This window comes from Hoplias malabaricus, chromosome X2 (assembly GCF_029633855.1).
Source record: "Hoplias malabaricus isolate fHopMal1 chromosome X2, fHopMal1.hap1, whole genome shotgun sequence".
Classification (NCBI taxonomy): Eukaryota; Metazoa; Chordata; class Actinopteri; order Characiformes; family Erythrinidae; genus Hoplias; species Hoplias malabaricus.
In genome coordinates, this window is record NC_089819.1 from 50721231 (window position 1) to 50746808 (window position 25578).

The window sequence follows — 25578 nt, forward strand, 5'->3', positions numbered from 1 at the left end:
TCTCCTAACACTTCCACATTAAAGAACCTGGGGGAGGGTGGATATTGGTAGTTGCTGACATAGCAGCTTTTACATGCTTCTATTTTCTCTCTCTCTACCTCTCTCTCTCCCTCTCTCACTCTCTCTCTCTCTCTCTTTCTCTCTCCCTCTCTCACTCTCTCTCTCTCTCTTTCTCTCTCCCTCTCTCACTCTCTCTCTCTCTCTTTCTCTCTCCCTCTCTCACTCTCTCTCTCTCTCTCCATCTGTCTCTTTCTCTTTCTCCCTCTCTCTCTCTCTCTTTCTCTCTTTCTCTCACTCTCTCTCTCTCTCCCTCTCTCTCTTTCTCTTTCTCTTTCTTTCTCTCTCTCTGTCAGGATCTATACCCTCCTCCGTATAGTGAATGTGGAGAAGCGAAGGGATTCGGCTCGTGGGAGCCGTTACTTGGTGGAGCTGGAGCTGATGGAGGCTGGGAAAAGAGTGGTGCGTCTCTCTGAGTACATCTACCTCCTTCTCCACCGCAGCCGGCAGGACGAAGGCATGGGCAGCAGAGAGGCATCTACTCCTTCTGCCCCAACAGCAGCTTCCAAACCTCCAGCCCCCAGCAGCAGCTCCAGTGCCCAGTCCCGGGCTTCCACACCCTGGGGAAGCCACTGGCTTAAGCCCTTGCTGTGTCAACCAGCCATGCTCCAGTGGAGGCACGACGTCATGGTGCACTTTGTGGTGCCAGGTACTGCCGAACCTAATGAACCTTACATGGACATAATATGTAGAACATCTCCCTTCACTAGAGCTTTAGAGGTTGTGTGATATAAGCATTCTCCTTCTCTCCCTCTCTGTGTGTGAGGCAGTAAAGAACCAGGCCCGGTGGGTTCAGCAGTTCATCTCTGACATGGAGCTCCTGCACAGAGAAACAAAGGACGACAACTTCAGTGTTATAATCGTGGACTTTGAAAGTGAAGATATGGATGTGGAACAGGCCCTAAGGGACAGCACGGTGCCCAGGTGAGAGCCTGCATGTTCAGCCCTACTTACACCTACAGGTGGCCGACTGCATGTCCATAAAGGTCCCATTTGTCACACTCCAAAGTGAGCACCTGCAGGCCCCAGTCCAACATAGTTTTAGGGCCAGTGTTAAAGGTGAGCCCCACTTTCACATAAGGTTTGTGTTACTCTGTAGAGGAGTTTGTGAGCATCTGTCGTGTTTGTGGATAGACAGTGAGGATCTAAACGTGCAGTTCTCTCATAGCTGCAAATATGCTTGTGTCTCATCTCCGGAGCAACATGTTTATTTAGTTTACGCACTGCAAAACACAGAAAATAGCAGGTTACAGGAGCTACTCTGTGTGTTATCTGCTAACCGCTACACCAAGTACTGACCGACTCCTTTTGCTGGTTGGAGCGTCAGCCACTGGTGCACATGGCCCTCTACTGGCGAACCTTTATATTACACAGTTAAATAATAAAAGACACATTAACAGTAGTTCATTCATTCATTCTTTATCTGTAAGCGCTGATCCAGTTCAGGGTCGCGGTGGGTCCAGAGCCTACCTGGAATCATTGGGCGCAAGGCGGGAATACACCCTGGAGGGGGCGCCAGTCCTTCATTAACAGTAGTTTATCCAGTGAAAGTGAGCTTAGACATAAAAATAAAATGGGGGGCTACTATTTTCATTTATTTAACTATTCCATAGTGCCACACTTGTTTTAATAATCTGCAGCTGATGCACTCCAGGGCCATCATTTTATGTAGATAGGGTCATGCTTGTGCTACAATTATTTGTTGGATACTGTCCAGATGGAAATTGCTATTTCTGTCTCTTCCTCCGTGTGTGTGTGTGTGTGTGTGTGTGGGTAGGTATGAGTATCTGAGGCGAGAAGGAAACTTTGAGAGATCCTCTGGGCTGCAGATGGGGGTAGACACAATAGAGGTAAGTACATATTATAAACAACGTGTGCTTTTAAATGTTCATATATTCATGAAATCGGGATTATTCTACGTTTTGTTCTGGATGCTCCTCAGGACAGTCACAGTATCGTGTTCCTGTGTGACTTGCACATTCACTTCCCTATGAGCATACTGGAGAGCATCCGGAAGCACTGTGTCGAGGGCAGGATGGCCTTCGCCCCCATTGTCATGAGGCTGGACTGCGGGAGCTCACCTCTGCAGCCGAACGGTACACACACCGTTCTTTATTTCAGATTTTCTAGCTCATGTACTGAAGATAATACCCGTACATAATAATCAAAATTCTGTACAAATGACATGACCACAGCGCTGATCAGAACAGGTGGATAGTTAAATAAGCACTGTTCTCTTCTTCCGCTCAATTCACAGGGTACTGGGAGGTCAATGGCTTCGGCTTGTTTGGAATTTATAAATCAGATTTTGACAAGATCGGAGGGATGAACACAGAAGAATTTAAGGATCGCTGGGGAGGAGAGGACTGGGAGTTCCTGGACAGGTGAGAGATGATGTTTACTCCAGTCTCCAACACTAATATTATTACTCCAGTATTACCTTCCTCCCTTTACTCCCCATACAGTCATATTATATGTTCATAAATAATACATATAAAAAATAAATGAATAAATACATAAATAAAGTATATAAGAAAGTAAGTACACTATATATACTATATATATATTTATTTATGTTTAGATGCAAAGCACCTCGAGAAACTAGCTTTTAACTCACTCACTCCCTCACTCACTCACTGACTTACTGGCTCACTCACTAGCTCACTCACTCACTCCCTCACTCACTCACTCACTCACTGACTCACTCACTAGCTCACTCGCTCACTTCCTCACTCACTGACTCACTCACTAGCTCACTCACTCACTCCCTCACACACTCACTCACTCACTGACTCACTCACTGACTTACTGGCTCACTCACTAGCTCACTCACTCACTCACTCACTCACTCACTCACTGACTCACTCACTAGCTCACTCACTCACTCACTCACTGACTCACTCACTGACTTACTGGCTCACTCACTAGCTCACTCACTCACTCCCTCACTCACTCACTCACTCACTCACTAGCTCACTCACTCACTCCCTCACTCACTCACTGACTCACTCACTAGCTCACTCACTCACTCCCTCACACACTCACTCACTCACTCACTGACTCACTCACTAGCTCACTCACTCACTCACTGACTTACTGGCTCACTCACTAGCTCACTCCCTCACTCACTCACTCACTGACTCACTCACTAGCTCACTCACTCACTCCCTCACTCACTCACTCCCTCACTCACTGACTCACTCACTAGCTCACTCCCTCACTCCCTCACACACTCACTCACTCACTCACTAGCTCACTCACTCACTCCCTCACTCACTCACTCACTGACTCACTCACTAGCTCACTCACTCACTCCCTCACACACTCACTCACTCACTCCCTCACACACTCACTCACTCACTGACTCACTCACTAGCTCACTCACTCACTCCCTCACTCACTGACTCACTCACTGACTTACTGGCTCACTCACTAGCTCACTCACTCACTCCCTCACTCACTCACTCACTCACTCACTAGCTCACTCACTCACTCCCTCACTCACTCACTGACTCACTCACTAGCTCACTCACTCACTCCCTCACACACTCACTCACTCACTCACTGACTCACTCACTAGCTCACTCACTCACTCACTGACTTACTGGCTCACTCACTAGCTCACTCCCTCACTCACTCACTCACTGACTCACTCACTAGCTCACTCACTCACTCCCTCACTCACTCACTCCCTCACTCACTGACTCACTCACTAGCTCACTCCCTCACTCCCTCACACACTCACTCACTCACTCACTAGCTCACTCACTCACTCCCTCACTCACTCACTCACTGACTCACTCACTAGCTCACTCACTCACTCACTCACTCCCTCACACACTCACTCACTCACTGACTCACTCACTAGCTCACTCACTCACTCCCTCACTCACTCACTCACTGACTTACTGGCTCACTCACTAGCTCACTCACTCACTCACTCACTCACTGACTCACTCACTCCCTCACACACTCACTCACTCACTAGCTCACTCACTCCCTCACTCACTCACTCACTGACTCACTCACTAGCTCACTCACTCACTGACTTACTGGCTCACTCACTAGCTCACTCACTCACTCACTGACTCACTCACTAGCTCCCTCACTCACTCACTCACTGACTCACTCACTAGCTCACTCACTCACTCCCTCACACACTCACTCCCTCACTGACTCACTCACTAGCTCACTCACTCCCTCACTCACTGACTCACTCACTCACTCAAAATGCACTCACTCACTCATTCAAAAATGTACTCACTCCCTCACTCACTGTCTCACACACTCACTCACTTACTCACACAAAATGCACTCACTCACTCACTCACTGGCTCACTCACTCACTCAAATATGCACTCACTCACTCACACACTCACTCACTAGCTCACTCACTCACTCCCTCACTCACTGACTCACTCACTCACTCATTCACTCACTCACTCACTGACTCACGCACTCACACACTCAAAAATGCACTCACTCACTCACCCTCTTTTAAACTCTTTCATCAGCATGATTACTCATGTTTAGAAACTGCATCACAGGGACTATTCAGTGCTTTGCATCACAGACACTGTGTCCTAATTGGTCAGCTGATTTATTACTGTCCATGTCTCTCTGGAGTTAATTTCCTCTCTTGTTTGCTCTCAGAGTTCTGCAGAATGGTTTGGAGGTGGAGAGGCTGAGATTACGGAACTTCTACCACTATTACCACTCTAAACGCGGCATGTGGAACTCTCCCATAAAGAAGCCTACACAAGGCTAGCCAATGGGGGACGCTGCTGCTGAAATTAGCTGCGTCTGGAAGAGCCTGCTACACCCCCTGGAGCTTTCCAAACGTTCCCAGACACTTATAAAGCACAGCTCCAGGGTCTTAACACTGTGTCTGATAACACAGAGATGGCAAGACTGATGTGCCAGCGCTGGATTTGTAGTTATTGGCTTAAGATGAACTTATTTCATCCCCAGGAGAACTGGGAATCACAGAAAGTGCCAAACCTAGCAGCACAGAGCAGAACTTTCCAAAGTTCTGGAGTTCCTATATATTAAGGTTTTGGGATTAGTGAGAGCCTCAGGTATGAAGTTGTTTTGGTACATGGCTTGATGTGGAGAAATTATAATTGGTGCTTTCTAACATTGTCTTTTTGTCTTTATAAATAAGAACCCTGAAAATTAAATTACTGTATTGTACTCATCCCCCCCGTCACCTGTTCCCCCACCCACATTCTCTGAATTAGTGTTGGTTTTGTATAGCAGAAAAAAAACGTTTCTACTACAAAATGAAAGGTGCCAAACTGCCCTTAAATCGGAATCACAATTTAATTTTTCTCCCTTAAGGACATTGGGTCAGAGAGTTGTGGTCACTGGTGCCATATTTAAAGGATAATTTCTGTGAAATTGTTTGTAGAGGATTTAAAGAATGTAAACTGAACTCATTTTTCTTTTATTTTCTTATTTTCAAGAATAAATGGAGGAATAAATAACTGTTTTGACCGTCACTTCCGCGTCATACTACACACGTCCACAAGAGGGCACTTGAAGGGGAATTTCACCAACTGTGGAACTGGCAGAAATGAGGGAAATGTTCCAGTTTCCAGAGTCAGCGTTGTACAATGTAATAGGAAATACATATCTGAGGGTTTAACGACTGGAACTATAGTTTTAACATTAACATTTGGCTTAACGGTGTAAATATTTGCAGCCTTTATTGAGGTGTTGTAAGCTGTTTTGAGTTGAAAGAACACAGCCCAGTAAATATTTAGCCGTTGATTCAACGTTGAAATAACGTAATGACTGCCGTCTAATCAACGTTCTCTTAAGATTGAAAATGAAAGTTGTAAAGACGTCCAAACACAGACATTGAAAAGACGACTATTAGACGTATTTTGGACGTCCATTGACGTTATTAATTCGTCCCGAAATAAATTACTTGTATAAAACGCATTTTGGACGTCCACTGACGTTATCGGTTGGTCACCACTTAACTAACTTATTAAGATGGATTTTGGACGTCCATCGACGTTTAAAACATGTCCTTTACGGACAGACTACTTTTAGACCTATTTTGAACGTCCAGGGACGTTCCTTGTTTACTGGGAGACGCTCTAAAGTCATCTCAAAGAAAGCTATTAGATTAATTATTACAGACACAGTGTCTGAGACACTTTTACAGACAGTAGTTCTGAGACAAGCTTTATTGTATGAATGAGGAAATATATGCGGGGTGTCGTTATAATCTAATAGCCAATAAACTCTACGCTTGTTCGCGGTCACCGTGCAATTCCTCGTCTCTAATTGGCTGAGAGATGACTAAAAGTTGTGTCTGATACGGGGTCTATTAAGGCAGTATACTGAGGGAGGAAAGCGTATAAGTCATGTCTGAAATGAACGTTTCCAAAAACGGTGACTGCTTCTGCTCCAGAATCTTTAAAGTTGTATTTTTTGATGTACCGGTGTCCTGGTAAAATGCTGAAATAGTCTCTAATGAGACTCAGTTGCAAACGCTTTAATGAGAGCAAGACAACAAGCTTCAAGGTTGCTGCCTTCTGTTTCAGACACAGCCTCAAAAAAAATAAAAACCTTCCCCGCTGGTCCTTTACTCTGATTGGCTGAGAGATGAATGACGACGTTCAGGCTGGTTATTCGCTTTGATTGGCTGAGAGAAGGCTGATAACTTTCTAGCAGGTCCTTTACTCTAATTGGCCGAGAAATGACAGAAAACTTTCAGGCTCCTCTGATTGGCTGAGAGAAGGCTATCAGCTGACTCACTGGCAACAAACTTCTCAGCTGGTTGTCCTCGCTCTGAAATCACACGCGCTCCATCCTGCTGCGTGTGTAGAAGCAGGTTCACGAGCTCAACAACAACAACAACAACAACAACAACAACAACAACAGCAGCTAATGAAATGGACTTGAGTTAACTGCGTGTAGTTCAGAATTCTGTTCTGCAGCGCAGCTCCTCGTAGCTCAGCTCCCCCGGTACCTGTCAGACCCAGAGATGGCAGCTATGAGCGGCTTCAACCTGAAAACTCTGGAAGATTTAACTCTGGACTCTGGTTACGACGCAGGAGACTCGTCCGGGTCCTCGTCCAAGTCCAACTCCCGGCTCGCCTCGACTCCTCATCGGGGAAACTGGTGGCAATGCTCGGGCTCCATGAACAGCAGGCACGGCAGCTGGGACACGGTGAACACGGTGCTGCCGGAGGATCCCGAGGACATTTTCTCCAGGTGCCCGCGCTTGCCGGATCTGGAGGAGTTTCCGTGGTCGGAAGACGACGTTGAGTCCGTGGTGCGTAAAGCTGCGCCGGGCGCGTCGTTCACGTTGGACTTCTTGCGCCGTCTGTCGTTTCTCTCACGCAGGGCCCTTTTGCGCATGGCGCGTGAGGCGCAGCGCCTAAGCGTGCTGCACTGCAGGTGCACGCGCTTCGAAGTGCAGAGCGCCGTGTGCCTCGTGAGCAGCTGGCGGCTCTCGGAGAGCTGCGTGGCAGCCGCGGTCCGGGCCATGTCCCTGTACAGCATGAGCTCTGGAGAGTCTTTGCGCATGGGTAAGTCCGCGCGTTGCGGCCTCACGCTCTCCGTGGGCCGCTTCTACCGCTGGATGGTGGACACTCGCGTCTCCGTGCGCGTACACGAGCACGCAGCCATCTGCTTGGCCGCAGCTTTGGAGAGGCTTATGGAGGAGGTGGTCGGGAGCGCACTGGAGGCGCAGTGTTCACTGAGTGAAAGTGGTGTTGGTGGACGTGGACTCTGTTCCCCGGTGCACGTGGACGCTCTGGAGGTGGCGATCAGTAACGACGCAGAACTGTACGGCCTTCTGCAGAACTACGAGCACCTCATCAGCGGGAAGAACGCCAACGGTGAGACAGACAGGAGGCTAAACCTGATCTCTGGGGTGTTGTATGTTCAGTGTGAAGGTCTTTAGGGTTGAGTGGTGTTTGGTAATGAGTGTTGTGTAGTTTGATGTTGAATGTGATGAGTGTGGTGGGCTTGGTGTTGAGTGTGATGAATGTGGTGGATTTTGCTGATGAATGTGCTGGAGTTTTGTATTCAGTGTGATTAGTGTGGTATGGTTTGCTGATGAAAGCTGGAGTCTGGTTTTGATTGTGGTGGGGTTTGGTGTTTAGTTTTGTGTAGTTTGGTGTTGAATGTGATGAGTGTGGTGGGGCTTGGTGTTGAATGTAGTGGGGCTGGCTCATGAATGTGCTGGACTTTTGTATTGAGTGTGATTAATGTGGTAGGGTTTGCTGATGAATGCTGGAGTTTGGTGTTGCGTTTGGTGTTGAGCGTGGTGGAGCCTGGCGTTGAGCGTGGTGGAGCCTGGCGTTGAATGTGATGGGGTTTGTTGATGAATGTTGGTGTTGAGCGTGGTGGAGCCTGGCGTTGAGCGTGGTGGAGCCTGGCGTTGAATGTGATGGGGTTTGTTGATGAATGTTGGCGTTGAGCGTGGTGGAGCCTGGCGTTGAGCGTGGTGGAGCCTGGCGTTGAGCGTGGTGGAGCCTGGCGTTGAGCGTGGTGGAGCCTGGCGTTGAATGTGATGGGGTTTGTTGATGAATGTTGGTGTTGAGTGTGTCGGAGTCTGGCGTTGAGCGTGGTGGAGCCTGGCGTTGAGCGTGGTGGAGCCTGGCGTTGAATGTGATGGGGTTTGTTGATGAATGTTGGCGTTGAGCGTGGTGGAGCCTGGCATTGAGCGTGGTGGAGCCTGGCGTTGAATGTGATGGGGTTTGTTGATGAATGTTGGTGTTGAGTGTGTCGGAGCCTGGCGTTGAGCGTGGTGGAGCCTGGCGTTGAATGTGATGGGGTTTGTTGATGAATGTTGGTGTTGAGTGTGTCGGAGTCTGGCGTTGAGCGTGGTGGAGCCTGGCGTTGAGCGTGGTGGAGCCTGGCGTTGAATGTGATGGGGTTTGTTGATGAATGTTGGCGTTGAGCGTGGTGGAGCCTGGCGTTGAGCGTGGTGGAGCCTGGCGTTGAGCGTGGTGGAGCCTGGCGTTGAATGCGATGGGGTTTGTTGATGAATGTTGGCGTTGAGCGTGGTGGAGCCTGGCGTTGAATGTGATGGGGTTTGTTGATGAATGTTGGTGTTGAGCGTGGTGGAGCCTGGCGTTGAGCGTGGTGGAGCCTGGCGTTGAATGTGATGGGGTTTGTTGATGAATGTTGGCGTTGAGCGTGGTGGAGCCTGGCGTTGAGCGTGGTGGAGCCTGGCGTTGAATGCGATGGGGTTTGTTGATGAATGTTGGCGTTGAGCGTGGTGGAGCCTGGCGTTGAGCGTGGTGGAGCCTGGCGTTGAATGTGATGGGGTTTGTTGATGAATGTTGGTGTTGAGTGTGTCGGAGCCTGGCGTTGAGCGTGGTGGAGCCTGGCGTTGAGCGTGGTGGAGCCTGGCGTTGAATGTGATGGGGTTTGTTGATGAATGTTGGCGTTGAGCGTGGTGGAGCCTGGCGTTGAGCGTGGTGGAGTCTGCCGTTGAGCGTGGTGGAGCCTGGCGTTGAATGTGATGGGGTTTGTTGATGAATGTTGGCGTTGAGCGTGGTGGAGCCTGGCGTTGAGCGTGGTGGAGCCTGGCGTTGAATGTGATGGGGTTTGTTGATGAATGTTGGTGTTGAGTGTGTCGGAGTCTGACGTTGAGCGTGGTGGAGCCTGGCGTTGAGCGTGGTGGAGCCTGGCGTTGAATGTGATGGGGTTTGTTGATGAATGTTGGTGTTGAGCGTGGTGGAGCCTGGCGTTGAGCGTGGTGGAGCCTGGCGTTGAATGTGATGGGGTTTGTTGATGAATGTTGGTGTTGAGTGTGTCGGAGTCTGCCGTTGAGCGTGGTGGAGCCTGGCGTTGAATGTGATGGGGTTTGTTGATGAATGTTGGTGTTGAGTGTGTCGGAGCCTGGCGTTGAGCGTGGTGGAGCCTGGCGTTGAGCGTGGTGGAGCCTGGCGTTGAGCGTGGTGGAGCCTGGCGTTGAATGTGATGGGGTTTTTTGATGAATGTTGGTGTTGAGTGTGTCGGAGCCTGGCGTTGAGCGTGGTGGAGCCTGGCGTTGAGCGTGGTGGAGCCTGGCGTTGAATGTGATGGGGTTTGTTGATGAATGTTGGCGTTGAGCGTGGTGGAGCCTGGCGTTGAGCGTGGTGGAGCCTGGCGTTGAGCGTGGTGGAGCCTGGCGTTGAATGCGATGGGGTTTGTTGATGAATGTTGGCGTTGAGCGTGGTGGAGCCTGGCGTTGAATGTGATGGGGTTTGTTGATGAATGTTGGTGTTGAGCGTGGTGGAGCCTGGCGTTGAGCGTGTTGGAGCCTGGCGTTGAATGTGATGGGGTTTGTTGATGAATGTTGGCGTTGAGCGTGGTGGAGCCTGGCGTTGAGCGTGGTGGAGCCTGGCGTTGAATGCGATGGGGTTTGTTGATGAATGTTGGCGTTGAGCGTGGTGGAGCCTGGCGTTGAGCGTGGTGGAGCCTGGCGTTGAATGTGATGGGGTTTGTTGATGAATGTTGGTGTTGAGTGTGTCGGAGCCTGGCGTTGAGCGTGGTGGAGCCTGGCGTTGAGCGTGGTGGAGCCTGGCGTTGAATGTGATGGGGTTTGTTGATGAATGTTGGCGTTGAGCGTGGTGGAGCCTGGCGTTGAGCGTGGTGGAGTCTGCCGTTGAGCGTGGTGGAGCCTGGCGTTGAATGTGATGGGGTTTGTTGATGAATGTTGGCGTTGAGCGTGGTGGAGCCTGGCGTTGAGCGTGGTGGAGCCTGGCGTTGAATGTGATGGGGTTTGTTGATGAATGTTGGTGTTGAGTGTGTCGGAGTCTGACGTTGAGCGTGGTGGAGCCTGGCGTTGAGCGTGGTGGAGCCTGGCGTTGAATGTGATGGGGTTTGTTGATGAATGTTGGTGTTGAATGTGTCGGAGCCTGGCGTTGAGCGTGGTGGAGCCTGCCGTTAAGCGTGGTGGAGCCTGGCGTTGATTGTGATGGGGTTTGTTGATGAATGTTGGTGTTGAGTGTGTCGGAGCCTGGCGTTGAGCGTGGTGGAGCCTGGCGTTGAATGTGATGGGGTTTGTTGATGAATGTTGGCGTTGAGCGTGGTGGAGCCTGGCGTTGAGCGTGGTGGAGCCTGGCGTTGAATGTGATGGGGTTTGTTGATGAATGTTGGTGTTGAGCGTGGTGGAGCCTGGCGTTGAGCGTGGTGGAGCCTGGCGTTGAGCGTGGTGGAGCCTGGCGTTGAATGTGATGGGGTTTGTTGATGAATGTTGGCGTTGAGCGTGGTGGAGCCTGGCGTTGAGCGTGGTGGAGCCTGGCGTTGAGCGTGGTGGAGCCTGGCGTTGAATGTGATGGGGTTTGTTGATGAATGTTGGCGTTGAGCGTGTCGGAGTCTGACGTTGAGCGTGGTGGAGCCTGGCGTTGAGCGTGGTGGAGCCTGGCGTTGAATGTGATGGGGTTTGTTGATGAATGTTGGTGTTGAGCGTGGTGGAGCCTGGCGTTGAGCGTGGTGGAGCCTGGCGTTGAGCGTGGTGGAGCCTGGCGTTGAATGTGATGGGGTTTGTTGATGAATGTTGGCGTTGAGCGTGGTGGAGCCTGGCGTTGAGCGTGGTGGAGCCTGGCGTTGAGCGTGGTGGAGCCTGGCGTTGAATGTGATGGGGTTTGTTGATGAATGTTGGCGTTGAGCGTGTCGGAGTCTGACGTTGAGCGTGGTGGAGCCTGGCGTTGAGCGTGGTGGAGCCTGGCGTTGAATGTGATGGGGTTTGTTGATGAATGTTGGTGTTGAGTGTGTCGGAGCCTGGCATTGAGCGTGGTGGAGCCTGGCGTTAAGCGTGGTGGAGCCTGGCGTTGATTGTGATGGGGTTTGTTGATGAATGTTGGTGTTGAGTGTGTCGGAGTCTGCCGTTGAGCGTGGTGGAGCCTGGCGTTGAATGTGATGGGGTTTTTTGATGAATGTTGGTGTTGAGTGTGTCGGAGCCTGGTGTTGAGTGTGTCGGAGCCTGGTGTTGAGCGTGGTGGAGCCTGGCGTTGAATGTGATGGGGTTTGTTGATGAATGTTGGTGTTGAGTGTGATGGAGTCTGGCGTTGAGCGTGGTGGAGCCTGGCGTTGAATGTGATGGGGTTTTTTGATGAATGTTGGTGTTGAGTGTGATGGAGTCTGGCGTTGAGCGTGGTGGAGCCTGGCGTTGAATGTGATGGGGTTTGTTGATGAATGTTGGCGTTGAGCGTGGTGGAGCCTGGCGTTGAGCGTGGTGGAGCCTGGCGTTGAGCGTGGTGGAGCCTGGCGTTGAGCGTGGTGGAGCCTGGCGTTGAATGTGATGGGGTTTGTTGATGAATGTTGGTGTTGAGTGTGTCGGAGTCTGCCGTTGAGCGTGGTGGAGCCTGGCGTTGAATGTGATGGGGTTTGTTGATGAATGTTGGTGTTGAGTGTGTTGGAGCCTGGCGTTGAGCGTGGTGGAGCCTGGCGTTGAGCGTGGTGGAGCCTGGCGTTGAATGTGATGGGGTTTTTTGATGAATGTTGGTGTTGAGTGTGTCGGAGCCTGGCGTTGAGCGTGGTGGAGCCTGGCGTTGAATGTGATGGGGTTTGTTGATGAATGTTGGTGTTGAGCGTGGTGGAGCCTGGCGTTGAGCGTGGTGGAGCCTGGCGTTGAATGTGATGGGGTTTGTTGATGAATGTTGGCGTTGAGCGTGGTGGAGCCTGGCGTTGAGCGTGGTGGAGCCTGGCGTTGAGCGTGGTGGAGCCTGGCGTTGAATGTGATGGGGTTTGTTGATGAATGTTGGCGTTGAGCGTGTCGGAGTCTGACGTTGAGCGTGGTGGAGCCTGGCGTTGAGCGTGGTGGAGCCTGGCGTTGAATGTGATGGGGTTTGTTGATGAATGTTGGTGTTGAGTGTGTCGGAGCCTGGCATTGAGCGTGGTGGAGCCTGGCGTTAAGCTTGGTGGAGCCTGGCGTTGATTGTGATGGGGTTTGTTGATGAATGTTGGTGTTGAGTGTGTCGGAGTCTGCCGTTGAGCGTGGTGGAGCCTGGCGTTGAGCGTGGTGGAGCCTGGCGTTGAATGTGATGGGGTTTGTTGATGAATGTTGGCGTTGAGCGTGGTGGAGCCTGGCGTTGAATGTGATGGGGTTTGTTGATGAATGTTGGTGTTGAGCGTGGTGGAGCCTGGTGTTGAGCGTGGTGGAGCCTGGCGTTGAATGTGATGGGGTTTGTTGATGAATGTTGGTGTTGAGTGTGATGGAGTCTGGCGTTGAGCATGGTGGAGCCTGGCGTTGAATGTGATGGGGTTTTTTGATGAATGTTGGTGTTGAGTGTGTCGGAGCCTGGCGTTGAGCGTGGTGGAGCCTGGCGTTGAGCGTGGTGGAGCCTGGCGTTGAATGTGATGGGGTTTGTTGATGAATGTTGGTGTTGAGCGTGGTGGAGCCTGGTGTTGAGCGTGGTGGAGCCTGGCGTTGAATGTGATGGGGTTTGTTGATGAATGTTGGTGTTGAGCGTGGTGGAGCCTGGTGTTGAGCGTGGTGGAGCCTGGCGTTGAATGTGATGGGGTTTGTTGATGAATGTTGGTGTTGAGTGTGATGGAGTCTGGCGTTGAGCATGGTGGAGCCTGGCGTTGAATGTGATGGGGTTTTTTGATGAATGTTGGTGTTGAGTGTGTCGGAGCCTGGCGTTGAGCGTGGTGGAGCCTGGCGTTGAGCGTGGTGGAGCCTGGTGTTGAGCGTGGTGGAGCCTGGCGTTGAATGTGATGGGGTTTTTTGATGAATGTTGGTGTTGAGTGTGATGGAGTCTGGCGTTGAGCATGGTGGAGCCTGGCGTTGAATGTGATGGGGTTTTTTGATGAATGTTGGTGTTGAGTGTGTCGGAGCCTGGCGTTGAGCGTGGTGGAGCCTGGCGTTGAGCGTGGTGGAGCCTGGCGTTGAATGTGATGGGGTTTGTTGATGAATGTTGGTGTTGAGCGTGGTGGAGCCTGGCGTTGAATGTGATGGGGTTTGTTGATGAATGTTGGTGTTGAGTGTGTCGGAGCCTGGTGTTGAGCGTGGTGGAGCCTGGCGTTGAATGTGATGGGGTTTGTTGATGAATGTTGGTGTTGAGTGTGATGGAGTCTGGCGTTGAGCGTGGTGGAGCCTGGCGTTGAATGTGATGGGGTTTTTTGATGAATGTTGGTGTTGAGCGTGGTGGAGCCTGGCGTTGAATGTGATGGGGTTTGTTGATGAATGTTGGTGTTGAGTGTGTCGGAGCCTGGTGTTGAGCGTGGTGGAGCCTGGCGTTGAATGTGATGGGGTTTGTTGATGAATGTTGGCGTTGAGCGTGGTGGAGCCTGGCGTTGAGCGTGGTGGAGCCTGGCGTTGAGCGTGGTGGAGCCTGGCGTTGAGCGTGGTGGAGCCTGGCGTTGAATGTGATGGGGTTTGTTGATGAATGTTGGTGTTGAGTGTGTCGGAGTCTGCCGTTGAGCGTGGTGGAGCCTGGCGTTGAATGTGATGGGGTTTGTTGATGAATGTTGGTGTTGAGTGTGTCGGAGCCTGGCGTTGAGCGTGGTGGAGCCTGGCGTTGAGCGTGGTGGAGCCTGGCGTTGAGCGTGGTGGAGCCTGGCGTTGAATGTGATGGGGTTTTTTGATGAATGTTGGTGTTGAGTGTGTCGGAGCCTGGCGTTGAGCGTGGTGGAGCCTGGCGTTGAGCGTGGTGGAGCCTGGCGTTGAATGTGATGGGGTTTGTTGATGAATGTTGGCGTTGAGCGTGGTGGAGCCTGGCGTTGAGCGTGGTGGAGCCTGGCGTTGAGCGTGGTGGAGCCTGGCGTTGAATGTGATGGGGTTTGTTGATGAATGTTGGTGTTGAGTGTGTCGGAGTCTGCCGTTGAGCGTGGTGGAGCCTGGCGTTGAATGTGATGGGGTTTTTTGATGAATGTTGGTGTTGAGTGTGTCGGAGCCTGGTGTTGAGTGTGTCGGAGCCTGGTGTTGAGCGTGGTGGAGCCTGGCGTTGAATGTGATGGGGTTTGTTGATGAATGTTGGTGTTGAGTGTGATGGAGTCTGGCGTTGAGCGTGGTGGAGCCTGGCGTTGAATGTGATGGGGTTTTTTGATGAATGTTGGTGTTGAGCGTGGTGGAGCCTGGCGTTGAGCGTGGTGGAGCCTGGCGTTGAGCGTGGTGGAGCCTGGCGTTGAGCGTGGTGGAGCCTGGCGTTGAGCGTGGTGGAGCCTGGCGTTGAATGTGATGGGGTTTGTTGATGAATGTTGGTGTTGAGTGTGTCGGAGTCTGCCGTTGAGCGTGGTGGAGCCTGGCGTTGAATGTGATGGGGTTTTTTGATGAATGTTGGTGTTGAGTGTGTCGGAGTCTGCCGTTGAGCGTGGTGGAGCCTGGCGTTGAATGTGATGGGGTTTTTTGATGAATGTTGGTGTTGAGTGTGTCGGAGCCTGGCGTTGAGCGTGGTGGAGCCTGGCGTTGAGCGTGGTGGAGCCTGGCGTTGAATGTGATGGGGTTTGTTGATGAATGTTGGCGTTGAGCGTGGTGGAGCCTGGCGTTGAATGTGATGGGGTTTGTTGATGAATGTTGGCGTTGAGCGTGGTGGAGCCTGGCGTTGAGCGTGGTGGAGCCTGGCGTTGAGCGTGGTGGAGCCTGGCGTTGAATGTGATGGGGTTTGTTGATGAATGTTGGCGTTGAGCGTGTCGGAGTCTGACGTTGAGCGTGGTGGAGCCTGGCGTTGAGCGTGGTGGAGCCTGGCGTTGAATGTGATGGGGTTTGTTGATGAATGTTGGTGTTGAGTGTGTCGGAGCCTGGCATTGAGCGTGGTGGAGCCTGGCGTTAAGCGTGGTGGAGCCTGGCGTTGATTGTGATGGGGTTTGTTGATGAATGTTGGTGTTGAGTGTGTCGGAGTCTGCCGTTGAGCGTGGTGGAGCCTGGCGTTGAGCGTGGTGGAGCCTGGCGTTGAATGTGATGGGGTTTGTTGATGAATGTTGGCGTTGAGCGTGGTGGAGCCTGGCGTTGAATGTGATGGGGTTTGTTGATGAATGTTGGTGTTGAGCGTGGTGGAGCCTGGTGTTGAGCGTGGTGGAGCCTGGCGTTGAATGTGATGGGGTTTGTTGATGAATGTTGGTGTTGAGTGTGATGGAGTCTGGCGTTGAGCGTGGTGGAGCCTGGCGTTGAATGTGATGGGGTTTTTTGATGAATGTTGGTGTTGAGTGTGATGGAGTCTGGCGTTGAGCATGGTGGAGCCTGGCGTTGAATGTGATGGGGTTTTTTGATGAATGTTGGTGTTGAGTGTGTCGGAGCCTGGCGTTGAGCGTGGTGGAGCCTGGCGTTGAGCGTGGTGGAGCCTGGCGTTGAATGTGATGGGGTTTGTTGATGAATGTTGGTGTTGAGCGTGGTGGAGCCTGGCGTTGAATGTGATGGGGTTTGTTGATGAATGTTGGTGTTGAGTGTGATGGAGTCTGGCGTTGAGCGTGGTGGAGCCTGGCGTTGAGCGTGGTGGAGCCTGGCGTTGAGCGTGGTGGAGCCTGGCGTTGAATGTGATGGGGTTTGTTGATGAATGTTGGTGTTGAGTGTGATGGAGTCTGGCGTTGAGCGTGGTGGAGCCTGGCGTTGAATGTGATGGGGTTTTTTGATGAATGTTGGTGTTGAGTGTGATGGAGTCTGGCGTTGAGCGTGGTGGAGCCTGGCGTTGAATGTGATGGGGTTTGTTGATGAATGTTGGCGTTGAGCGTGGTGGAGCCTGGCGTTGAGCGTGGTGGAGCCTGGCGTTGAGCGTGGTGGAGCCTGGCGTTGAATGTGATGGGGTTTGTTGATGAATGTTGGTGTTGAGTGTGTCGGAGTCTGCCGTTGAGCGTGGTGGAGCCTGGCGTTGAATGTGATGGGGTTTGTTGATGAATGTTGGTGTTGAGTGTGTCGGAGCCTGGCGTTGAGCGTGGTGGAGCCTGGCGTTGAGCGTGGTGGAGCCTGGCGTTGAATGTGATGGGGTTTTTTGATGAATGTTGGTGTTGAGTGTGTCGGAGCCTGGCGTTGAGCGTGGTGGAGCCTGGCGTTGAGCGTGGTGGAGCCTGGCGTTGAATGTGATGGGGTTTGTTGATGAATGTTGGCGTTGAGCGTGGTGGAGCCTGGCGTTGAGCGTGGTGGAGCCTGGCGTTGAGCGTGGTGGAGCCTGGCGTTGAGCGTGGTGGAGCCTGGCGTTGAATGTGATGGGGTTTGTTGATGAATGTTGGTGTTGAGTGTGTCGGAGTCTGCCGTTGAGCGTGGTGGAGCCTGGCGTTGAATGTGATGGGGTTTTTTGATGAATGTTGGTGTTGAGTGTGTCGGAGCCTGGTGTTGAGTGTGTCGGAGCCTGGTGTTGAGCGTGGTGGAGCCTGGCGTTGAATGTGATGGGGTTTGTTGATGAATGTTGGTGTTGAGTGTGATGGAGTCTGGCGTTGAGCGTGGTGGAGCCTGGCGTTGAATGTGATGGGGTTTTTTGATGAATGTTGGTGTTGAGTGTGATGGAGTCTGGCGTTGAGCGTGGTGGAGCCTGGCGTTGAGCGTGGTGGAGCCTGGCGTTGAGCGTGGTGGAGCCTGGCGTTGAGCGTGGTGGAGCCTGGCGTTGAATGTGATGGGGTTTGTTGATGAATGTTGGGGTTGAGTGTGTCGGAGTCTGCCGTTGAGCGTGGTGGAGCCTGGCGTTGAATGTGATGGGGTTTGTTGATGAATGTTGGTGTTGAGTGTGTCGGAGCCTGGCGTTGAGCGTGGTGGAGCCTGGCGTTGAGCGTGGTGGAGCCTGGCGTTGAATGTGATGGGGTTTTTTGATGAATGTTGGTGTTGAGTGTGTCGGAGCCTGGCGTTGAGCGTGGTGGAGCCTGGCGTTGAATGTGATGGGGTTTGTTGATGAATGTTGGCGTTGAGCGTGGTGGAGCCTGGCGTTGAGCGTGGTGGAGCCTGGCGTTGAGCGTGGTGGAGCCTGGCGTTGAATGTGATGGGGTTTGTTGATGAATGTTGGTGTTGAGTGTGTCGGAGTCTGCCGTTGAGCGTGGTGGAGCCTGGCGTTGAATGTGATGGGGTTTTTTGATGAATGTTGGTGTTGAGTGTGTCGGAGTCTGCCGTTGAGCGTGGTGGAGCCTGGCGTTGAATGTGATGGGGTTTTTTGATGAATGTTGGTGTTGAGCGTGTCGGAGCCTGGCGTTGAGCGTGGTGGAGCCTGGCGTTGAGCGTGGTGGAGCCTGGCGTTGAGCGTGGTGGAGCCTGGCGTTGAATGTGATGGGGTTTGTTGATGAATGTTGGTGTTGAGTGTGTCGGAGTCTGCCGTTGAGCGTGGTGGAGCCTGGCTTTGAATGTGATGGGGTTTGTTGATGAATGTTGGCGTTGAGCGTGGTGGAGCCTGGCGTTGAGCGTGGTGGAGCCTGGCGTTGAGCGTGGTGGAGCCTGGCGTTGAATGTGATGGGGTTTGTTGATGAATGTTGGTGTTGAGCGTGGTGGAGCCTGGTGTTGAGCGTGGTGGAGCCTGGCGTTGAATGTGATGGGGTTTGTTGATGAATGTTGGTGTTGAGTGTGATGGAGTCTGGTGTTGAGTGTGGTTATGCTAACTGTGATAATGTGTGCTAATTTGTTGAGCGAAGTGAGTATTAGGAGGAACTGAGTTGGAGTGTGTGCTGGCTTTCTATAGATTTGTGAATTTGTTCATTTTTTTTTATTTGGGCCTGTTTATATAATAATTATACTACTACTACTAATAATAATAATAATAATAATAAAAATAATAACAATTATGTTTATTATGATTATTATTATCTTTTTTAGTCCTATATCTCCTCAGGTAAGAGTGTGCTCAAAGCCAGGTAATTACATTTAAGCACTGCTCAGCGCTGCAGCATTCACCACAAACCTGTTATTATGGAACCTGCTGAAGACTGAAGGCGGCTGAAGGCTCAGTCTCTTTTCTTTTGATGTCTCACACAATAGAGAGGCTTTGTGAAGACTCAGAATGTAACTGTCTGACAGCTCTTTGGCACATGTTTAAATACCAAGTCGTTCCATGGCTCTGTGCTTTTGTAGAATTGGGACAGTTTACTAAGTCAAAAAAATTGTTTTAAAGCACAGACACACTCTAACGGTAACATAAAATATAACGTCTAAATATACCAGAAAAATCTAATGGGCCCTGGTATAACCCCCCCCCCCCCCCCCCCACACACACACACACACGCACACACACAGCCAATCACTACCATATCTAAGCACTAATTCTCTCAGCTGTAGGCTACTAAAATGATTTTCCATTGGCCCACGCTGCCTGTGTAATCACTCATTACCTTAAATGAGTTTAACACCTCTGGTCTAACACAGCTACTGTTCACACTTAAAATATTAAAATAGCTCCGTTGATATAGAAGGCTATAATCAATTGCACTTTGTCAATTGCTTCCCCTCCCACCATGGACCACCATTGTGTCTGGGCCACTGCCAGCTGCCACCTGGCTGTTACACCTCTGTTAGGTGACAAGTAAGTAGTAAATTCCCTTTAGTCAGAAGTACAGCAGGTGAAATGTGATCTCTACAGTATTTTTGTTCTTTTTCTATCCCTTTCACAGACTTAAATCTTGTATTCGTTGTGTCATTATGATAGGACTTGGTGTATAGAGATGCACCTATCATTTTCTCCATCATCAGGTTTTTCTTATGTTCGATAAAAGCTCAACGATTTCCCACAATGCAGTTAGAGTTTGCGTGTGTGTCGTTTTCAGTAGGACACAAAAGCCTATTGTTCTTCCCTGAGCTTTCCATGCCAAGCTCTGTACGGATGGCAAAGTAAGCAGATACCCAGCAGTGAGCTGAAAGAGGCCAGAGAGCAGGAGAATGGAAAGTCATCTCTCTCTCTCTCTCTCTCTCTCTCTCTCTCTCCCTCTGATCTGGTTTGAATCAGCGTTTGGAAGCGGCTGGGACAGGCCGGCTAATACACAACTGCTCTGTCTGGCACCAAATAAAAAGAATAAACTGGGAGCATAATAGGAAATGAAAGTCTATTTTCACGAACAAGGCTCTGGAGAGGAGGAACACAGTGATTTGTTGGAGCGTTCTGCTGAAATGGCGCATGAGCTAAACACAATGCTGTTAAACAGCTGCTCAGTTCAGCCAAGTACACAGTGCCTCTAATACAGCATATGACTTCCTGTTTGGGGTTATTGGATCGAAGTAATTGGAATTGGAAGCAAGTGCTCCTGTTCAGTTGTCAGTGGCCACGTTTAATGTACTTCACAAGTCCCCTGAGAAACGTTGATCCGATCTGCGGGCGAACTCGGTCTCGGTCTGGCCAAACTGTTCCCAGATGTTCCCAGATGTTCCCTGATTCATTCACTGTTTTTCAGGTGAAGCCTAACATTAGAGAGTTCAAAAACAAAGTACAGGATCAGGTGGCAAATAAGTGGATGGTTGAAATAAAGGCTTATTGTGCACTCACTGCCAAGCTTTTAGGGACCATTTGAAAGCAATGGATTTTGTTTATTTTTGAGTCAAACAAAAAATCCCCACCAATCTTAATTTTATTGTTTCAAAAATCCATATTAAAACACGGAAAACGATTTTCCCTCCACGACAGCTGTAAAAACGGACAGAACAACGGTAGCTTTCATGATAATTAACACAATGTACAAGTGCAACAATAAAAACAGCATGAAACACGATAAATACTTTCCAACCTATAATTACAAACCATCTTCTAAAACACTGAGGCAGTACGTCCCTGAGAGTTGCCAGCTGAGCAGATGTTGCAGGTTATTCTTGAAACACTGTACGTACAGAGTGATAGCTTAACCTTTCACACCTCATATGTTCTCCACGTTTATGGAGGAACTCATCAGTGCCTGTTGTTTTGTTGGATGATTGGTGGGTGGAGTGTGGACCGAGGGCTGGTGATGCAGAACAGATTGAGACGTGGTTGGCACAGCCGCTTCCATTCAAAAGCAGCTCTCCCTCGTATATGCCCAGCAGGCCCACATCTGGAAACCTTTAGAGCCTAATTGACCTCCCCGACTCCTGCGAGAGAATGGCCCCATTTTCTATTGTGAGAGCCATTCCGCAGGCTTGTCCTGTCGTTTTGTTTATTTGTACACATCCATATGGCCTTTTAAAAGGGCCTCACGCTATAAATGAGAACAACGGTGTATGGAGGTTATGCATTTGAACACATGAGCTAATCCTGGCGCAATGTAGGGGCTGCTTCAGCGGTTCCTTGTCTTTGAGAGCTGTTTAAATCTTTCATGCCGTCTGTGTGGATTTACGTGGCTTGGGAAAGTTGGAGAAATTCTGGTTGTGCTACAGCCAATGATATTGGGGCGGGGGCAGGGGGAACCCAGCTGAAACTATATTCTAGCCACCAGCAATTGGCCGCATGTCAAACAAGAGTTTCAAAACAAGCAACTCCCTGACAAATGGTGATATTGCCCAAGAGTTCGACTCTAAATGTTATTACCCCTAACCAGTGAAGACTGGGCTTTTCTGGTTTGCTTCACTGGCTGTGGTCTTTAATAGTAGTTAACATTTCTGGTTGCTACATGGATATCTGTGATCGTAGAACTGGGAGTAGCTCACTGAAGTGTAGAAAACAGGAGCTGTGGGAGACTTCCTCCACATATAATTGTAGCAGGAGCTCAATTAAAATCTCTGTGACAAGACCTCAACGGAAATGGCAGATATTATCTATTCCCTCCTTTACAGCTCTGATGAGATCAAAGATGTGAACACTGAAAACGGCGAAGCGTACCCTGTGGCAAGGATCCAGTCATTTTTCCTGCCGCGGATAAAAGGAAGCCCTAATCCTGATGGATAAACACTGAGAGTCTATCAGTCAGGTCTCTGCTTGGCTGCAAATTGAAACAGGATATTAGAGGAGAGCTGGGAAAATGAGGGGTTGCAGGTGAGACACAGTTCACATCACTGGACCCGCTGCTCTGATTGGTTTTTAGCGGGAGCTGCAGTGGTGGGAATCCCTTTTCGCTCTGTGTTTTTTAGCTTTGAAACCCTCACTTGTAATTAGCCCTCATAAAGTGGTCAGGGCAGCATAGCTACTTTGAGCTTTGCTGCTAAACAGTACAAATTAGCTTGTTTCCAAGACATAGTCAGTTAAAGACCAAAAAGTATGAGCGCAACTGGAAATCCTCTTTGGTATAATCTGAAGCTACATCAAGGCGAAAAGAACTCAAGGCCAAAAACGACGTGTTTAGCAACATGTGGTTACTTCGGTCGCACCTATAGCATATGTTTGGATGTGTATGCACAGCTTACAGTCTCCATAAAAAAGCTAAGATGGGCAAACTACCTATTTGTACTCTTGATTTCAGAAGAATTTTGGACGTAAAAGTAGAAGAAATGGGGATGTATATAGTAAAAAATAATAATTTTATAATGCCACAGCAAATCAGCAGCAGTATGTCCTACAATGCTATGCTATGCTAATAACACACAAGCAATTCCTTAGCATTCATTCATTGTCTGTAACCGCTAATCCAGTTCAGGGTCGCGGTAAGACCAGAGCCTACCCTGAATCACACACATTCACTCACACACTCACTTTTTGAGTCGACAATCCACCTACCAACGTGTGTTTATTTTGGACTGTGGGAGGAAACCGGAGGAAACCCATGCGAACACGGAGAACGCACCAAACTCCTCACAGACAGTCATCTGGAGCGGGACTTGAACCCACAACCTCCAGGTCCCTGGAGCTGTGTGACTGCGACACCTACCTGCTGCACCACCCATTCCTTAACACCACAAAGATATTTTTCCTAAAATAATATGCATTTTAATTTAGTGATGCACTTTGTTTATCTGATCTGTGATTGGTCGGGATTCTCAGTGCACCATTGATCATTTATTGATTGGTTACAGGCTCATTTACATACATTCCAGACTGTATCAAATGGCTTAACAAATACTGAGTCAAACCCTGCAGGGTCAGCAGCTGTCCAGTCTGCCACAGACCTTCCTCACCTTCCAATATGGCTGCCTTCAGAGCAAAGACACCTGCTCAAGAGAAGTGTGATACAGCTCAAATATAGGCCTTGTGTTTATGAAGGTGGTAGGATTGTTGTTTATAGGTCAGCTCTACAGCAGCCTGTCGCATTTTTCTCGTGAGGAAGGACCTTAAACTTGTACGCTGACTCAGCTGTTTAGTCATGTCTCTGATTTGTGTACTTTTGGGGCTGCAGATCACATCAGCAACAAAATGGAGGTCTTTCTCCTCGAGGGCTGAATTCCTCTTAGCTTTTGAGGCTTTAGGGTAATTCAGTGGTTGAGATTAAAGCAGTCTTTTGGTGTGGGTTTGTTTGTAATTTGAAATCATTGTCAGGTCTGTAGCGTTATATCAAATTTATTTGACATGTTTAGTTGAACTATTAATGCTCTGCCCACAAATGTATTCTTCAAAGGCTGCTACAAAGCATCTGTTGCTGAATTTCCATTTCAAATAGCTTCACTTCAATTAGCTTCAGCATGTTTGCACAACACAGCTTGGTTGTGCACATTATATTCATGTGGTGAACTGAACGCTCACTGGGCCACCTAGTGGCGCGTGGCGTAAGCTCGCTCGCTAATAACTCAGTTCTCAACTTACGTCATAAAGCAAAAAATTGACTCAGCCATGGCTCGTATCTCAGAAAAGGTTTCACTGTGTGTGTGTGTGTGTGTGTGTGTGTGTGTGTGTGTCATATATATAGCGTTCCACGTAAGTAATGGTATATATTTGCAATATTCCATTCACATTACCCCAAAACAGCACGGATGAGTGTTTAAAATCTAAACCACAGGTGCGACCCAAACACTGAATGTGCCAGACACCTTAAGATCATTGTGAAAACACAGATCTCAGTTTCTGAGCACTCGCTGGGGAATAGCACTTAAATGACTTCCCCGAGTTCTTAACAGCTAATAAAAACCAAACTACGTGTTAATCAGCAGCTGAGGAAAACAGCCCTGTTCCGCTACACTTCCCAGAGCCACTGTAAAAACCTCAGGTGGTTGGACTTTGTCCAGACTTTACTTCTGATTCACCTCTGCGTGGACGTCACTCATACTGCAAAATCAACTCAGGCATGAGCTCAGGGATTCAGAAGGATTTGGATAGATTTGTGTATTTCAGATGTGGGCTGGGTAGGTTAAGGAGTCATTAGCTCTGTTGACACTGGTGTTTGGGTGTGAACTTTGACCAGCTGGACTTGGTGTCACCCTGTGTGTGGCTGTTGGTCTAGGAACCAAAATAAGGCTTTTCTTCTTTGAGAGCCAGGAAGTGGTGTAGCAGTGACTAGGACACAGGACTGGTAGAATATAGAAGGTTGTACACAATGTAACTTATCATATTGGACCATGTAGTAGAGCTTATAGTCATTTTAAAAGTTGTGCAGATGATAACTAATATGGTATACGTGAGTAGCAATCATTAAAGTAACTGTTAGCATACAGTGAGAAATACATTTGTTCAACAGTGTGCTAGGTGCAGACATCCCAGTAAACAAGGAACGTCTCTGGACGTTCAAAATCCATCTTAATAAGTTAGTTAAGTGGTGACCAATCGATAACATCAGTGGACGTCCAAAATGCGTTTTATACAAGAAATTTATTTCGGGACCAATTAATAACGTCAATGGACGTCCAAAATACGTCTAATAGTCGTCTTCAAAAGACGTTTGGACGTCTTTTCAACTTTCATTTTCAATCTTAAGAGAACGTTGATTAGACAGCAGTCATTGCGTTAATTTAACGTTGAATCAAAGGCTAAATGTTTACTGGGATATTTAGAATGTGCAAACATGAGTATGAATAATTATGTAAAATACAGTATTCTGAGTGACAGAAATTGAACAAAAATTGTTTACAATAAATACTGATTTTTTATTTTACTTGTAAAGGCTTCTGGCTTATTTCCTGTGAATTACATTATGAGATATAAATCTGGGAGGTCCTCGGGTTACGTCAGTCCAGAGTTACGATGTTTTTAACTGTATACATTAACTGTATACCCAGTAAACATTTAGCCGTTGATTCAACGTTAAATTAACGTAATGACTGCCGTCTAATCAACGTTGTCTTAAGATTGAAAATGAACGTTGAAAAGACGTCCAAACACAGACATTGAAAAGACGACTATTAGACGTATTTTGGACGTCCATTGACGTTATTAATTGGTGCCGAAATAAATTACTTGTATAAAACACGTTTTGGACGTCCACTGACGTTATCGATTGGTCACCACTTAACTAACTTATTAAGATGGATTTTGGACGTCCATTGACGTTTAAAATATGTCCTTAACGGACAGACTACTTTAAGACATATTTTGAACGTCCAGGGACGTTCCTTGTTTACTGGGTAAAGCCTTGTTTCGACGTAAGTGGTTTTGCGTCGTAAACGTCGTAACGCGAACTTCGTGTTTGGTGTGCGCGGCGGAAGAATACACGGTTACGCGGCTCGGGACCGAGGACGATAGGTGTTAGGACAGGGTAAGTGCTTACAGTATGTTATTTACGTACAGTATGTACTTATGTTCCGACTTACACCGAAAATCGCTTTACGATGAGACATAGGAACGGATCAACGTCGTAAGTCGAGGACCCCCTGTATTTCCTGATGTTAAACAAGGTCAATTA

The 25578-nt window shown here is 49.2% G+C and overlaps 2 protein-coding genes across 2 annotated transcripts in view; both read left to right on the forward strand.

The window, feature by feature from the left end:
• b4galnt4b (beta-1,4-N-acetyl-galactosaminyl transferase 4b) overlaps positions 1-5394 on the forward strand; it is a 131128-nt gene extending 125734 nt beyond the window's left edge. The window contains exons 16-21 of the mRNA XM_066653506.1: positions 354-706; positions 828-981; positions 1835-1907; positions 2000-2153; positions 2315-2441; positions 4711-5394. Coding sequence (XP_066509603.1) covers positions 354-706; positions 828-981; positions 1835-1907; positions 2000-2153; positions 2315-2441; positions 4711-4825 — 976 coding nt within the window. The 3' untranslated portion in view covers positions 4826-5394. The remainder of the gene's footprint in view (positions 1-353; positions 707-827; positions 982-1834; positions 1908-1999; positions 2154-2314; positions 2442-4710) is intronic.
• Positions 5395-6900: 1506 nt separating this feature from the next.
• LOC136676967 (ankyrin repeat and BTB/POZ domain-containing protein 2-like) overlaps positions 6901-25578 on the forward strand; it is a 41644-nt gene continuing 22966 nt past the window's right edge. The window contains exon 1 of the mRNA XM_066654291.1: positions 6901-7916. Within this exon, the coding sequence (XP_066510388.1) occupies positions 7058-7916 (859 nt within the window). The 5' untranslated portion in view covers positions 6901-7057. The remainder of the gene's footprint in view (positions 7917-25578) is intronic.